This window comes from Adiantum capillus-veneris, chromosome 7, assembly GCF_014529385.1.
Source record: "Adiantum capillus-veneris isolate H3 chromosome 7, ASM1452938v2, whole genome shotgun sequence".
Classification (NCBI taxonomy): Eukaryota; Viridiplantae; Streptophyta; class Polypodiopsida; order Polypodiales; family Pteridaceae; genus Adiantum; species Adiantum capillus-veneris.
Genome location: NC_140937.1, coordinates 161,828,573 through 161,843,776, shown reverse-complemented (window position 1 = coordinate 161,843,776; position 15,204 = coordinate 161,828,573). Strand labels below are relative to the sequence as shown.

Genomic DNA, 15,204 nt, shown 5'->3' with positions numbered 1-15,204 from the left:
TGCACCTTCTCTAGGAAGCACGCTAGAGAATGAACCCTTACCTAATATTTAAAGTCCCTTGGGCTAAAAAGCAGTTTACAGTAAAAAGCCTTGAAACTTAAAAGCATCTGGTCCAAAAGCCAAGCCAAAAAGCTGCCAACGTAAATCATGGAAATCCGTACAATCCGCCACGTCATCAGTCAGTGCGATTTTCGAAAATCTCTCTACTGTCCTTAGGGTTAGGTTTAGGGTTTTTGCAGTGTTAGGGTTTTAGGCAGCATAATTAGGGTTTGCAGGTTCTAGGGTCAGGGTTTCCAGAATTAGGGTTTTCTGGTTTTAGGGTTAGGGTTTCCAAAATTAGGGTTTCAACAGTTATGGTTTTTGGCAAAAATGAGGGTTAGGGTTTTTACTCTCGGGCAGCCACGTCATCACTTTGTGACAATTTAGGCCCCTCGGTCACATCTGGAAGCTGGCTCCATTCTTTAGGATTTGACACGTCAGCAGTTTGTTACATCAGCTTGCCATATCGCTTCACCTCACCCTCATCGACGCCGTCAACTCCCTTTCACTCGCCTTCGCAGCAATAGAGATCGATGGAAGATTCTGCTCCGCCACAGAGGGACTCCACTGAACCCCCATCGCCCGACCTCGCAAAACCTTCCATTGGACTTGCTCTTTCGCCGACAGAGCAAGCGAGCTGAAGGGCAGAGGTGGCACGTCTCTAGGCCACCTCTGTTATCTGCAAGATTCTCTGCACCAGACCCAGCATGGAGGAGGTGCACGATCTCCTCCATGCTCGCCTTCTTGCAGAGGTGGGAAGATCCTATATGTTGAGCTTCTCGTACTTGGCTACTACCAGGTAGAGTTTGAGACTCTCGAGATGGCGTCCAAGGTCATTGCGATGAGCCCCCTAGCCTTTCGAGCAGTTCGAGTACACTTTCGATAGTGGCGCCACAGTTTCGACCCAGCTACCGACATTCTTGTCGAGGAGGCAGACCTGCCCATCCCAGTCTGCTTCCCCGGCATGCGGAGGGAGTACCTTCCGCTCCTTTCCAGGATAGGCTCAACGATTGGGACTGTCCTAGAGACGCCTCGCCCTGCAGCCTCTGTAGCTGTCAAGGCGGCCGGCATCCCCACAATACGTGTTCTGGTTCTGGACACCCACACTCTCCGAAGGTCATCCTACTACCTCGGGTGAGTGGAGGTTGGTTCCGTCAGCGTGTGGAGTATTTCGGCCTCCCGAAGCAGTGTTTCGTTTGTAGACAAATGGGCCATTTGGCAAAGGCTTGTACTTGCAAGAGACCTTGACCCACAGTGCATGCTCAGTCTCCCAAGGTTGAGCATGCCCAACAACCAGATACACAAGACGCCTAGGCTGGTACCTCGACTAAGACCAGCGATCCGACAGCTGACGGTTGGTTGGCAGTAGGCCCCTGGCCGCCACCGACAGGGGCGGGTTCGCCCCATCACTCCCCCTCCACACTATCTCGCATGGGTGTCTTCAAATGGGATCTACAGTTGAGGTGATTCGGACCTCAGATGCACATTTGTAAATTCGGGATATTTGGTAAATTCGGGTCGGCTTGTAAATTCGGGGCAGTCCCCGCATCCATGTCTTGAACCCACGACCTCCCCACTGCGAGGCATGTGCACTAACCACTACGCCCACATGTGTTCGTTGAAATATAGATGATTCGAGTATGTCATATTGTAAATGTGGGCCGATTAGTAAATTCGGGGCAAATTTGTAAATTCCGGCAGACTAGTAAATTCGGGACAACCGTCGAATCGGACGGTCCACGAGTGGCGCGCCCCGCGTTTTCCTCCTCCACCATTGATTCCATTTGAGCATGCTCGTGTGATATAGTGATGAGGACTGCTCCCCCTGGTGGCCGACCTTTTGCAGCTCAGCAGCACTGGGTTTCGACTCGGAACCGTTTTGACCCCCTTCAGCAGGACCCGCCTGAGGAGACCCCGTCCACTTCAGTTCCTCCAACGCCACCTCCTCTTCCCTCAGACGCTGCCGCTCCGCCTTCCCCGCCTCCTTTCCCTCCCCACCTCCACTTCCGCCTCCCCTCCCTCCTCTCTCCCCAGTGGGGCCCATAGCCTTATCTTCCGACCCCTCCTCTACTCCTTCTCAGACGCAGGGATTGGACACGCGTTTGCCGCGGGGCGATCTCGTGGGAGTGCTTTGGCTACGAGCCGTGTGGCTCAATACGCACAACCCCACTTGAGGCCGCCTTTTTTGGTGCAGACTTCTCCTTTTGCAGCAGTCCCTAAAGGTTTGACTAGCTTTGACATTCGTAGACGTTGGGACTTCTTTGACTACAACTTCACACGGTTCTTGGCTGAGTCTTCTCCTGACATGGAGGAGGCTTGCTTTCGAGTCCACGTCCTCTTTCTTGCAGCTAGAGGCATTGAGGCTTTGGACACAACGGTGGGTTTCTCCTTTCCGCTGGGCGGTAGGGATCCCACAGAGTGGACCCAACACACATTTCTTCGAGTTCTCACACCACACAGGGGACTTAGGGGTGACAGATCTGGTGCAGACACTTCGGCCTCTTGCCAAGTTCAGCGTGATGCCTCCGGATGCAACGTGTTGCAGGCACATTGTCGTGCATTTGTTTCCTGATACTCAGAGCCCTCCTTGTTATGTATTTGTACATGATGATTTTTGGACAGAGGATGTGGCCCTTCGGGTTGCACGCTCGGCTTGGGCCTGGGTGGGACAGTCACTCCTTTCGCACTTGTCTAGAGGTACTCTCCATCTAAACCGGCCTCAAAGATAGCGAGGTTGGCTGCTGTGGCAGCATCTGTTTTCTCTCACTTACTCCATGAGGATTATCTCATGGAATGTGCAGGGATTAGGAGGGCCCCAATTTCTGCGTTAGAGGGGTCGATTGGGACAGGAGCTTGAGAGATGCCTTGTGGGTGGTGAGATTGACATTCTTATGCTACAGGAGCATCACCTTTGTGAGAGCCGCATTAGACGGTGTGGTTAGATTTTGTGTGGTTGCTATGAGACATTTTGCTCAGCTGCATTTGGACGTGGAGGTATCCAGGGAGGGGTATGTATTGACTATTGCGGATTCTTTGCAGCAGGCCAATGGGGCAGAGGGACTATTGTGCCAGTCAGGCCTCAATGGATTACCATGCAGGTTCAGGGTTTCCTCATGGGCTTCCTGAACATCTATGCATCCAATGTGGCGAGTGCACGTGCAAAGTTTTGGTCTCATATTGTAGAGTCTCTGCCTACGATGGTGCATTGGGGGTGACTTCAACATGTTGGAGGACCCCTTTGACATGATTGGAGGTACTCAGTACACTGAACTTTGTGTTGATGTATGCTCGTGTGTGTGCGTGTGGTGTGTGTTGTGTTGGGGAGCATATGTTAGTACCTAGTTCTACACCCACTATTGGGCACTGACGTTGTTAGTGGGGATGTCGTGGTCTTTAGTCAATACTATGCATGATGGAGCTGATGGTTATATTGTCTTGCGGGTGACTACCATAGGTCTATACCTTGCACTTTCCTTCAAGGGTGAATCTGGGCTTATCCTGGATTCATCTGAGTATATGTTGGAGGACCCCTTTGACAGGATTGGAGGTAGCCATACTACTGTGCATGGAGTTGAGTTGGCAGCTTGGGAGAGGTTATGTATGATTGGGCGGGTTCCAGATGTGTGGCAACGTTCTAGCTTTGTGAGGCCCCCAGACAGCCTGGCCTTCTCTCATTCGAACCGCAGAGTGGGAGGAGTGAATCTATCGTGGATAGATTGCTTCTACACTAGTGACCACTTCTGTGACTTGGGTGGACAATTTGCATTCTGACTCGGACTTCTTTTTCGGACCACGCATCAGTGATCCTCACAGTGACAGATAGACAGCTCTTACTCAGTGGCGACATTATCTACTCGGAGCGGATTTTACCGTCTTCACAGACCATCAGAGTTTACACTACTTGTCACAGAAGCAGCTATTGGAAAAGCAGATGCGATGGTCGAATATCTTGTCACAGTTTCACTTCCAAATTGTCCATGTGTAGGGACATAAGAATTTGGTGGCAGATGCTTTGTCTCGGAAGCCGTTGGTTCGGGCTATTTTTGCGATACATCATAGGAGCTTCGAGGATATGGTCGATCAATGTGCCACAGATACAGATTTTGCAGATATTTCCACTCGGATACAGAATGGGGAGACAATAGCGGGATATTCCATTCATGATGGCTACTTGATGAGGAAAACCATGTTGTGCGTTACACAGCCGTTGAGGGAAAAGGTTATGACTGAATGCCACTGACCACCTTTTACGGGTCACTGCGCATTGCTACCACCTTGAAAGGGGTAGAGAGATACTTCTTTTGGCCGAGACTCAAGAAGGATGTGGATGTAGTTGCTTGGTATGCTAGAAGGTCAAGTTTGACAGGCATAAAGCACAGAGATTGTTACAGCCTTTGTCCATACCCACCCGCCCCTGGGAAAGTATTGCAATGGATTTCATTTTTGATCTCCCGAGAACACAGAGTGGTCACGATGGTATCTGGACTGTTATTGATAGATTTAGCAAGCAGGCTCATATCATTCCAGTGAAGAAAACAGTCAAGCTAGATCACCTAGCGAGATTGTTTGTGGCCCAGATCTTCAGAATACATGGCATGCCCAAGGGAATTGTCTACAGGGACCCCAAATTCACGAGTTTGTTTTGGAAGGCTATTTGGGAGAACATTGGCACACGGTTGCAGTTCTCGTCATCTTTCCATTTGGAGACTGACGGGCAATCTGAGATTGCCAATTTAGTGGTACTAGATTTATTGAAGTCTTACATCTCGGATCAAAAGACTCAATGGGAATTTTTTTTACTTTTGGTGGAATTTGCCTACAACAACACGATACACTCTTAGACGGGGAAGGCGCCGTTTGAGATTATTGAATGTGCTACGAAGATTCCACCCTTCCTAAGCATGAAAGATAAGATTTTTGAAGCCGATGAGTACACGTGAGACTTGGGACATGGCTTTTGTCAAGGTCCGCGAGGCTTTAAGAAATCTCAAGAAAGAGAGAAAAAGGCAGCAGATCGCCATCGAGGCGATTCGAAATTGAAGGAGAATGATTGGGTGCTCCTATGTTTTGAGAAGGCACGTCTGAGAAAGAAAGAGAGACTTTTTTCGAAGCTTAGTATGCGATACTACGAACCTTTCCAGATCTCCGAAAAGATGAATGATGTCTCCTTCTGAAACTTGGAGGATTCACAATGCTTTTCATGTGAGTCTCTTGAAGCCTTTTAAAGGCGATGTGCCGGAAGATGGGGAGCCTGATGAGCAACCCAAAGTGGAAGAAAACGAGGAGATCCTTGTTCCAGAATAGATTTTGGCACATAAAGAAAGAAAGATGAAGGGTAAAGCGATGAGACGGTTCTTGGTTAAATTTCAGAACTATCCTGTATTGGATGCGAAGTGGATGGAGGAGGAGGACCTAGCAGATACTTCTCAGATTGTGAATCTGTACCTTGAAGCTTTTGGTTTAGCATAGTCTATTCCAAATGGAACCACGAATTCAGCTTGACCGGATATCTGGTGCAGTGGGTATGCACAAGAGGCCAGTTACTCCGCTCCTTTGTCAACAAATGCCTTGATTTTTGATACTAGTCACTGATGTCTCTTCTAGCCTTAGGGATACTGAGAGTTCACGATATTCTGCTGTATGACTTTATGAACTGGATTTCCCGATAATATGATACTGAATTTGTTCTTGACTTGTTTAAGTGCAGGAACTGATAGACCAAATGACTGCAGCATTTTGGTCTGAATGATCTCGATAGACATGGTTGCAATAGGGACTGGTCAATCGGGCATCTATGAGGTCCTGAGTGGATCTAGATGCGATTGCTAATTGCATTGCCAATAAATGATGGTTTGAGATCCGAATGAATGTCGAATCTGATGTGTCATGTGATGTCTAGTGATGTCCTGTGATATCATGTGATGTGAACTGTCGATTTGGTACATGTGCTAGATGTGTGTTCCTAGTGCGTCGGTACTAACAATCAATGTCTGCTAAGACAGTTTATGGCTTATGTATGTTTTGCAGGCGTAATTGAGGGTGATTACAACAATGCTTTCAAGAGGGGGGTATGTCACAAACTGATGACGTGGCGGTCCAGTACACACACACACCGGCCCTATTGCTAAAAATAGTCCAGTACACACACACACACACACACACACACACCCGATGTGATGCTGACGTGGCAGGTATTGTACGGACAGGCCAGAAAACCGGCGCAGATCACGGAATTCGTACAGCTTTTGTGTGGGCAGATTTTGCGGCAGTTTTGGGGTTGCTTTAGTCTACGCAAGGAGAATTTTTACGCAAAGCTTTAGAAGCTTTTGGATATTACTTTAATTTCCTAATGAAGGCTTGTGGGAGGAAAATTGAAGGTGCTTTAATTTTGGGACAGCTATTTATGAATAGCTTTTTGGGCTCTGCTTTTGGGCATCCCTTGTAACCTTTAAATAAGTGGACAGGCCTCCCACTTCTCAAAGCATTTGGACGTAGAGTCTGAGAGTGAGAGCCTCCCACTCACTTGTACTTTGAGTTGCAGATTAATACAAAAAGAAATATTGAAAGGGGTGCTAGTCTATGGAGCCAACATCTCTAGGCACGGAACTCCGCCGGGCCAGCGTCGAATCAATTGTGAACTGCGAACTCTTTTGAAGTGAATTCTTGTGGTGTCGCGGTAGTATCTTGACTTGGAGTATCCAGGTCTGTTACACCACTTGTTTTAAATGGTAAGTAAATGTTAAAGTCTTCAAATTGTTCTCGCAGGGGCCTCTGTATGATGATAGATAAAATGTTTTCCATAACAATTCCTGGCCAAAATTAACCAACATCAAGTAGTTTTGTTAAACTTAAAACAGCCCTATAAATAAGTTAGAGAAGTCTCACTTGCATTTTGACCATTTTTTTACCATACTATATGCTCGTTTCTTTGTAGGCTTCTTATGCAAGATCCCAATCAGCGTTGGGAGCAAAAGGGACTGCAGAGGTACTAGCATGGTCATGCATCAAAACCTTCATTTTGTGTTGTTGGAACTTTATATTCATTTGATTTGGTAGTGCGTACTTTAGGGGGATCTTTTGTAATTGATTTTGTACGAGGTTCACCAACGAAAGGTCATAGAAGGCTCATGTGAAAAGCATTATGGATTTTTAAAGTCTCTGGAAGATGCATCCGTGGGCGACGGGACCGCCCCAACCCTATCGCTCGATCAAGCAGTATGCCTCTGGTACCTCTGGTGTTGTTATGCTGTGGGGGCTGCTCGAACTCCTCTGTCTGTGACTGAAAGAAAACTATGATCTTCCGCTCTCGCTGGATCTCTCTTATTGTGCCCCTCTTCAAGAGGTCCTCTCTGTGTTTGCGAATCTCCAGTAAGTATAATCCGAGGCCATCTTTGATCCTGGTATCTCATGAACATAGAAAGTGGCCCAAAACCCTCTCTGAATAGAGAGTGAAGGTGGCCTCGTATCTTATAGTATACTAGGCAGTGACATATGTAATGTAGCTCTGTCTCTGGCTCTATTGTCACATCTGACAAATCTTGGACTCAGCGGGTACTCCTCGAAATTTGCTTGTCTCGATCTCTAGCTGATGTGAGGATGTGCGTATTTGACCAATAGCACATCGTATCCCGTGGGATCGATGAGTATCCATGTATCCTGGTTTGATCATAAAACCATCCTCCATGAGTTGGTGAAGATGCTCTCTATAGAAAGTCATCTTCGTACCTAGCTCATGTGTGGGTTGTATCCATGTCCTCTTCGTATCTAACTGAATCAAGTCCTCTCTGATGAGCCTGGTAATCTCTGCTCTTGTGAGGGGGATGAAGGGTGCATCCAGAGAGTACTGAAATGGGGGTAGCCGGTCCATACTAAAGCCATGTAACTGAAACCAAGATGCCATCTTTGCCTACCAACATGATCTATCTCCTTGCAATGCCAGCTGTTGCGAAGACTCTAGTGCTAATCGAGCATATCTGTCTCTAGGGAGAGCCCAAGTGCTATGCATAAATGAAACTGATCGAGCGAGTGCCTCCACCACCAATGGAGGAGCAGTGAGCTCCGCCCTAACAATGTCATGTGGTACGGAGGCCTTGGCCCTAATCATCCGAGAAATCATAGACACCAATGGCTTCTCCATACATCTCCATCAGTTAGTACTGCCATCTCTGCTATGATGATCAACTGAGGGGCCCCATATCTCCACTCCATACAGCATGGCCGAAGTGACCAAAGTGTCAAAGAGCCAAAGCTTTGTCCAAGGTTCTTGGAACTGAACTTGCGAACATATCCTCTCAAGTCTCCCCAATGCTCCATAGGCTCTGGTCAATCACGTATGTGCTGCACGTCTCAAGGAAAATACTGGGCCACTGAAAACTGCCCCAAGATAAGTGTATGTATCTCGACCATATGTGAAGGTGGGGGTTGAACTCCTTACCCACTGTGCTGTGGTGTTAAACACCATTACCTTGGTCTCACCAAGGTTCACAGACAATCCACTGTCCCGTGCAAATACATGCAGTGCATCCAAATGACACTGCATTCCTTCTGGAGAATCGGGGATTAGCACAATATCATCAACATATAATAGCAACGGGATCCATGTCCCTGCAAGCTGAGCACCTCTATCACCCTCTGTATGTACTTAATTTGAAAACTCATCTACATATATCCCAAAGAGAGTCGGAGATAGGGGACAACCCTGCTTCACCCCAATGGTGGAGTGAACCATGTCGGACATGCCCTGAGTAGTGCGTACCTGTCCTACCATTGTCTTGTATGAAGCTAAGATCCCCTAGATTAGCTATGTGGGCAGCCCCATGTCTTGCAATCTGCGTATGAGTGTGGCTCGTGGCACTGTATCAAAGGCTTTGCGGAAATCCACAAAGCTACAATATATCCTCCTGCCATGGTGTCTACCCTCCTCAATAATGGCTCAAAACCTATTTGAGAGTAGAGAAACCTCTCCTGAACCCTGCCTGTCCTGCTGCCCGTATGCCCTGTCTCTTTGCCCATCCACTTAACTCATGCTCAAGAATTGATGCATATAGCCTAGCCAGAGTGTGACCAACCATGATGGTTTTGTAATTCCCGAGAAGCATAGGATCTCCCGACTGGAAGATAAGCACAATAGTGGACATACTCCAAGTCTCAGGGAAACCCTCATACATGGCTCTATTAAACTTCATAGCAAGAGGCTCTACAAGCATATCTGTGGCATGGATAAAGTACTCTGCTATTAGACCATCATGATCGTGTGTTCTCCTGTCTTCATCTTGTCAATGGCTTTCCTTACCCTCTCAGCAGTAAAGAAAGTACATGTTTCTGGGCATGCCTCTGGAGGGTCAGGCAAAGGTGGCTACCCGGATGGTGTATAGAGAGATGTAGCATATTTCCCCCATGTCTTTGTCGAAGTGATGGCTGGCGGTGGAGAGTGCTCATTGAAAAGCCTCCATACCTCACTAGAGTCCTGACTCATAAACAACTGATACACATCACGCTCTAATTGAGATAGGTAAGCCCTCTTCTTTCGTCGCACTAGGCGGCGGAAGATAATACGTGATTGTCCATGTGTAGTAGTACCCATGAGCACCTCTCTCTGTAATCTGATCCTCGTCTCTCTACACTCCTCATCATACCAACTGTTTTGAGGCATGCTCCCAGATCGTGTGCGTGTAGGTTGACTGTGGGGGGGGGGAGAGAATTGCTCGCAATGCTGGCCTTTCCAAATTTCTATGCTAGTTGGTGTAGTTTTAAGTCTTATGTTTAATGTCAAACCTTTGGACCGCTTTCATACTGATCGGCCACTGATTTTAAAGGTTGTAAAACGCGCATTGAAACGGGTTTTTTTGGTCAATCTGGAGTATTAACAACTCGGCCGATTTCATGTCTCTCTCGACTTAGTCTGTTGGCTCCCGTCGGCCCTCGGGACATATTTCCACTGTGTTCGACCGGCCAGTTTCTTGGGCGGCCACCGCAAAACTATTAAATATAGCTTTTCACAGCAAACTAGGGACACCATCTTATTCATGTGCTTGTTCTGAACTATTGTGCATTGCGTCCAACTACTGTTCTACTTATCAGACTATCCAGACACATAAATTTCCGGACGACAGAAAATTTCCCGTTCATAATTGATTGGTACCAATAAATTCATAAATTCATTGTGTGCACAAAAATCATTTTTATTTATTTGTAGCCGTAGCTTAGAAATATAACAGTCCAAGGGCTTTGGACTATGTAAGGTAGTTCAAAGGGCTTTGGATTGTCTATTTAACCAGTATCAGCATGATGGGAGCATGTTTGTTGCATTTGCATTTGAGTGTGCGTCAAAACTTATTTGCAACAAGCAATAAGGCCAGCTTGAGCTAGAGCACTAGCTCACTTTTTCTTGCCCTCCACTTGTTTTGAAAATTAGACTATGGTAAGTAAAAGTTAAAGTCTTCAAATTGTTTTCGCAGGGGTCTCTTATGATGATAGATAAGATGTTTTCCATAACAATTCCTGGCCAAAATTAACCAACATCAAGTAGTTTTGTAAAACCTTAAACAGCCCTATATATAAGTTAGATAAGTCTCACCAGCATTCTGATCATTTTTTTACCATGCTATATATAATGTAAGTCCTCTTCTATGCTCGTTTCTTTTAGGCTTCTTATGGAAGATCCCAATCAGCGATTGGGAGCAAAAGGGGCTGCAGAGGTACTTGCACGGTCATGCATCAAAACCTTCATTTTGTGTTGTTGGAACTTTAAATTCATTTGATCTGGTAGTGTTTACTTGTAGGTGAAAAATCATCCATTTTTTAAGGACATAAGCTGGGAGAATTTGGCAAGACAGAAGGTCATCAGTTGTTCCTTTTTTGTTGGTTTTTCTTATGTTCTTGGCCAGCTAGTTTATCTGCAATGGTGGAAGCTGTCAGTGTTGAGAAAGTAACCATTTTGTCGCTAGCTGTTGTCCTTTTCATGAAAATTTTTGCTATTGTTGTCGTAGCTTGCATCTTATAGTCTCTGTTGGTTTTTAATGGCAATGGGTAGTCAATCTCTGAAACGATTATGGTTTTTCACGTACTGTCATGTCTGTTGTGGTTATAAATAGATGATTTTGAGAAAGTAGAAGTCTCCTTTGAGCTTTTTGTGAATTTTATAATTTCACCCTGTTTTTTCAGGCAGCGTTTGTACCAAATCCTGAAAGTGTGGATGATACTAGCTATTTCACCTGTAGACATCCAGAGGTTTATGCAAACTCTTCACCAAGGGTTGGAGATTGGAGCGACTGCTCAACTACTTGTTCAAGCTCAAACTCCCAAAAGGCAATGCTGAATGAAGGGGTAGGTGATGTGGAGGTCTTGATGAATCAGCTCAAAAAGTGTTTTAAAAAAACCCCCCCCCCCCTTGCCCAAAAAAAAAAAGAAAAAAAAAAACCATCCCAAAATGCTGCACGGCCCCTCCTCTCCTTCCTGGCAAAAGAAAACCTGCGCACACATATTGCATTCAATATTAAATGCACTTTTTTCTTTTCTTTGGGAACTGTGGATGAGCCGCTGGATCTGTACTTTATGTGGATGATCGCTCATACTGGTTTGTGATCTGCCTGGCATGTAGACGAGACTATTAGCAACTGTGTTGCAGTTTGTTGGTTGTACTTATAAGTGGGAAAGGCAGGATGCCGTTTTTATGCTGATAGATCTTTGATACCTACGGAGAACTAAGGACATGTTGTTTATACATGCTTTACCACACCTTTGCGAGATTGTTTTCTCCACTGTTGTTGCAATTAATTTGTGGATGATTTGGAAGGCTAGATGCTTGCATTTTCTCAGTGCTCAGGCTTCCTCTTCAGCAGATACAGTCAGTAGTATCTTAACAATTATACTTCAAGGGTTCTATCTTTGGCACACCATTCATGCGCTCGGTGCAGGCCCAGACATGTGTGTCTTCTATAAAGGTGTCTACTATCCCTTGTACAATCTTTCCAGATACCATCACTTTCGAGTGGAAAGTTCAGAGTGGTGCTGCACTCGCAAAGGATTGTGGTTATAGGAAGACCGAACCAGTGCCTTAGATGTCATGAGATGGGGCACTTGGTGAGGGTATGTCCTAGAGGGTGACAACAAAGACAGATTGGTCGGAGGAGGAGACAACCCTCACAATGGTAGCAGAGTTCTGTACAGCAGCAGGACCCCGCGTAGAGTCAGTCGCAATAGAGTGCCGAGCAGACACAAGGACAGAGACAGACAGGTAGACACGGACAAGCACAGCCTATAGACAGGAACAAGCACAACCTATTCTTGTTGACAGAAGGGTTGTGAGACAGAGGTTTGTAGAGGCAGAGCAACCACAAACAGACCTCCAGAGGAGATACTTCCAGAGCAGAATCGAGAGGATGCTCTAGAGTAGTTGGACAGAGGGATAGAGGAAGATCAGCAGTTGACGGCAGATCAGAAGTAGCCTGAGTTGCCCGAGAACAGACCAGTCCAGCAGGCTTTGGATCTCTTGGAGATGCAGTCACTATTGCCTCTCACAGTAGGCCAAGCTTGTTTTAGGGGAGCAGGAGAGTGAGTCTTCGCAGTGTGCAGAGGATTTTGACTATTCAGCAGGCTTTGCATCGCCAACAGATGTCCCAATCTCTGAGATCTTGCCACCTCAAGTCTTTGAGGTTGGTTCATGGAGATCTCCAGATGTTTCTTTGAGGAGAGGGCCACTATGTGTAGACATTCTATTCCTGTAGTTATAAGGAACACGTCACATTTTCCTCGGCCTTGAGAGAGCCCCCATGATCAGATTTAGAGTACATGCTTTACATGTAGACTCCTTCTTGACGAGGGAGGTTTTCTATGATATCTTACAAGAGCAGACAATGGTTGAGGCCAATTACTTATGGATATTAGACACTTTTCAGATTTGTTTGAGAGCTAATATTGGAGAAGCCTTAGAGAAGGTGGTTTGGTCAGAGAGATGTCCTTCTTGGTACTTCCTTTGGCTTTTGAGGTGGAAAAACGAGTGGGTCCCCCCTACCTCTCTTACAGTGTGGTTGTGCCGTAGATCCGGTATCATTTTTTTGGAGTTCATCATGAGAAAATGTTAGAATGGATGTTGATGATTTTGGAGGTAGGGCCGAGGGGTTTCACAGTCCCTTGACTTTTGTGAGCTGCTGCATGAGGTTTTTACAGTGGATGCTTTTTATCAATTAGATAAACAACACTGGACTTGGTGGTTTTTGCTACATTACACGAGGTGGACATGGCTTAGATTCATGTAGGCTTGATCACTATCTATTTAAAGTATCTTTATCCCTAGATGTTTCCTGTAGTTTGTTATGGGATTTTTCCCCCTGATCTCATTGTACATCTGTCATGGTTTTTCTCAAATTTCTTGTTTATGGACCGATGGGCGACTTCTATGTGATGCAAAGGGTTGATCAAGCCCCACTTTTTTGCCGCGCAAGAGAGAAGAAGAACAAGAAGAAGAGAATTTTAATGTCGTAGGAAGCTATATATATATATATATATATAGAGAGAGAGAGAGAGAGAAGAGAGAGAGAGAGAGAGAGAGAGAGAGAGAGAGAGAGAGAGAAGAAGAAGAAGAAGAAGAAGAAGAAGAACAGAGTTTTAACGTTGTAGGAAACTATCCCAAGAGACCTTAAAGATCTAGCCGACGAGGAGTTGAACTCAAGACTTGTTATTCAAGAGGGAAATGGCATAACCAATCTACCACACTTGGGTGATAGAAAGGTTATACCGTTTTCCTCTTTTTTAATTAGCGCACACACACACACCCACCCACCCACACACCCGAGAAGAAGAGAGTTTTAACGTCGTAGGAAACTATCCCAAGAGACCTTAAAGATCTAGCCGACGAGGAGTTGAAATGGAGAGAGAGAGAGAGAGAGAGAGAGAGAGAGAGAGAGAGAGAGAGAGAGAGAGAGAGAGAGAGAGAGAGATTTTTAACGTCTATGTCAGGCCGAAATCGGCCTATGAGAGAGAGAGAGAGAGAGAGATGAAATGAAATGAAATGTTATATTAACGTCTTCAACAGGCCAAAATGACCCATGAGACCAATCTGTTACAAAATGGTGAATCTAATACCATATCTGGGTACAAAAGAACTAGAACAAAGAAACTACTACTACTAGAATCCATCCTCCTTTGTACTACGGATGTCGAGAGAGTGTGGCTTGAATCCTCTATTGTAGACTCTGTCGATACTGTGTACGCCGCTCCTCAATCATGGCCGTCTGGATCTCCGTAGCTCCAGTGTTCGGTCGATAAGAGTGCTGGTAGTGGTCGAATGATTGTGGGCCGAGCTCTACAGTGATGGCTGCTCCTCTGGCTGTCCATGAGTGTCAGAATATGATCAAGAGTGGAGAAACCCCTCCTGAAACCAGCATGGCCCTTTGCTCGTACACCCTCACCCTCTGCCTAATTACTCAATTGCTGCTTAAGAATGGATACAACTAAGTGTGCCCTTCGGGCAAGTCTCCTCTGTAGACCCTGGCTTCACGACTTTTCGAAACGACATTGCTACCCCTCTCACCTGTCATCTCGTTGCATCTGGCCTCTGCTCTGATTTGCCCGCAGCCTCTTCCTTAGCTTCTCCGTCTTCTTGCCTGATGTACAAGCACCCTACCTTATTCAACACGGAGCTCGTCAAGACACCTGTCTCTACCTGGAGAAAGTTGCCTCTGTGCCCTTGCTCTGACACCAGTCTTCCCACTTGGTGCTGCAGACTCCGTGGCACTTGTTCGGGTGTTTCTCTCTATGTTGATCTTGCTGGTCTGTTGGTGCCTTCGTGCAAGGGGTTTGATCTTTCCTCTTTGGGTCCTGTTTTGTTTTCTTGTTGAGGGTGTGTCGTCGTGTGTCTCTCTGTTGGTTTTGGGTTTGTGTGCGTGGGGGAGAGTGTGCGTGGAAGCTTGCCCTTAGAGTCTTTGTGTGTGTGTGTGTGTGCTGTTTCCATCTCAAGGCTTGCTTTCGGGTGGGGGGTAGGTGGGGTGGGGTGGGGTGCGTGTGCGTTTTTGTGCGTGCGTGAGATCTTGTCCTTCAGGTTTGTTTTGTTTTTCTTTCTTATCTGTTGGTTGGCTTTGGTTGTTTGTTTTTGGGGTTTGGGTTTTTGTTGCTTGTTGGCAGTGGGATTGTTCTGGGTCGGCTAGCTGCTCTCATTTCTGCTCTCTC

The 15,204-nt window shown here is 46.2% G+C and overlaps 1 protein-coding gene across 3 annotated transcripts in view; it reads left to right on the top strand.

Moving 5' to 3' along the window:
* LOC147454958 (putative serine/threonine protein kinase IREH1) overlaps positions 1–15,204 on the top strand; it is a 162,025-nt gene that overhangs the window by 108,870 nt on the left and 37,951 nt on the right. For all 3 annotated transcript variants that reach the window (XM_086516801.1, XM_086516800.1, XM_086516799.1), the window contains exons 13-15: positions 10,685–10,736; positions 10,821–10,877; positions 11,203–11,364. In XM_086516801.1, coding sequence (XP_086372927.1) covers positions 10,685–10,736; positions 10,821–10,877; positions 11,203–11,364 — 271 coding nt within the window. The remainder of the gene's footprint in view (positions 1–10,684; positions 10,737–10,820; positions 10,878–11,202; positions 11,365–15,204) is intronic.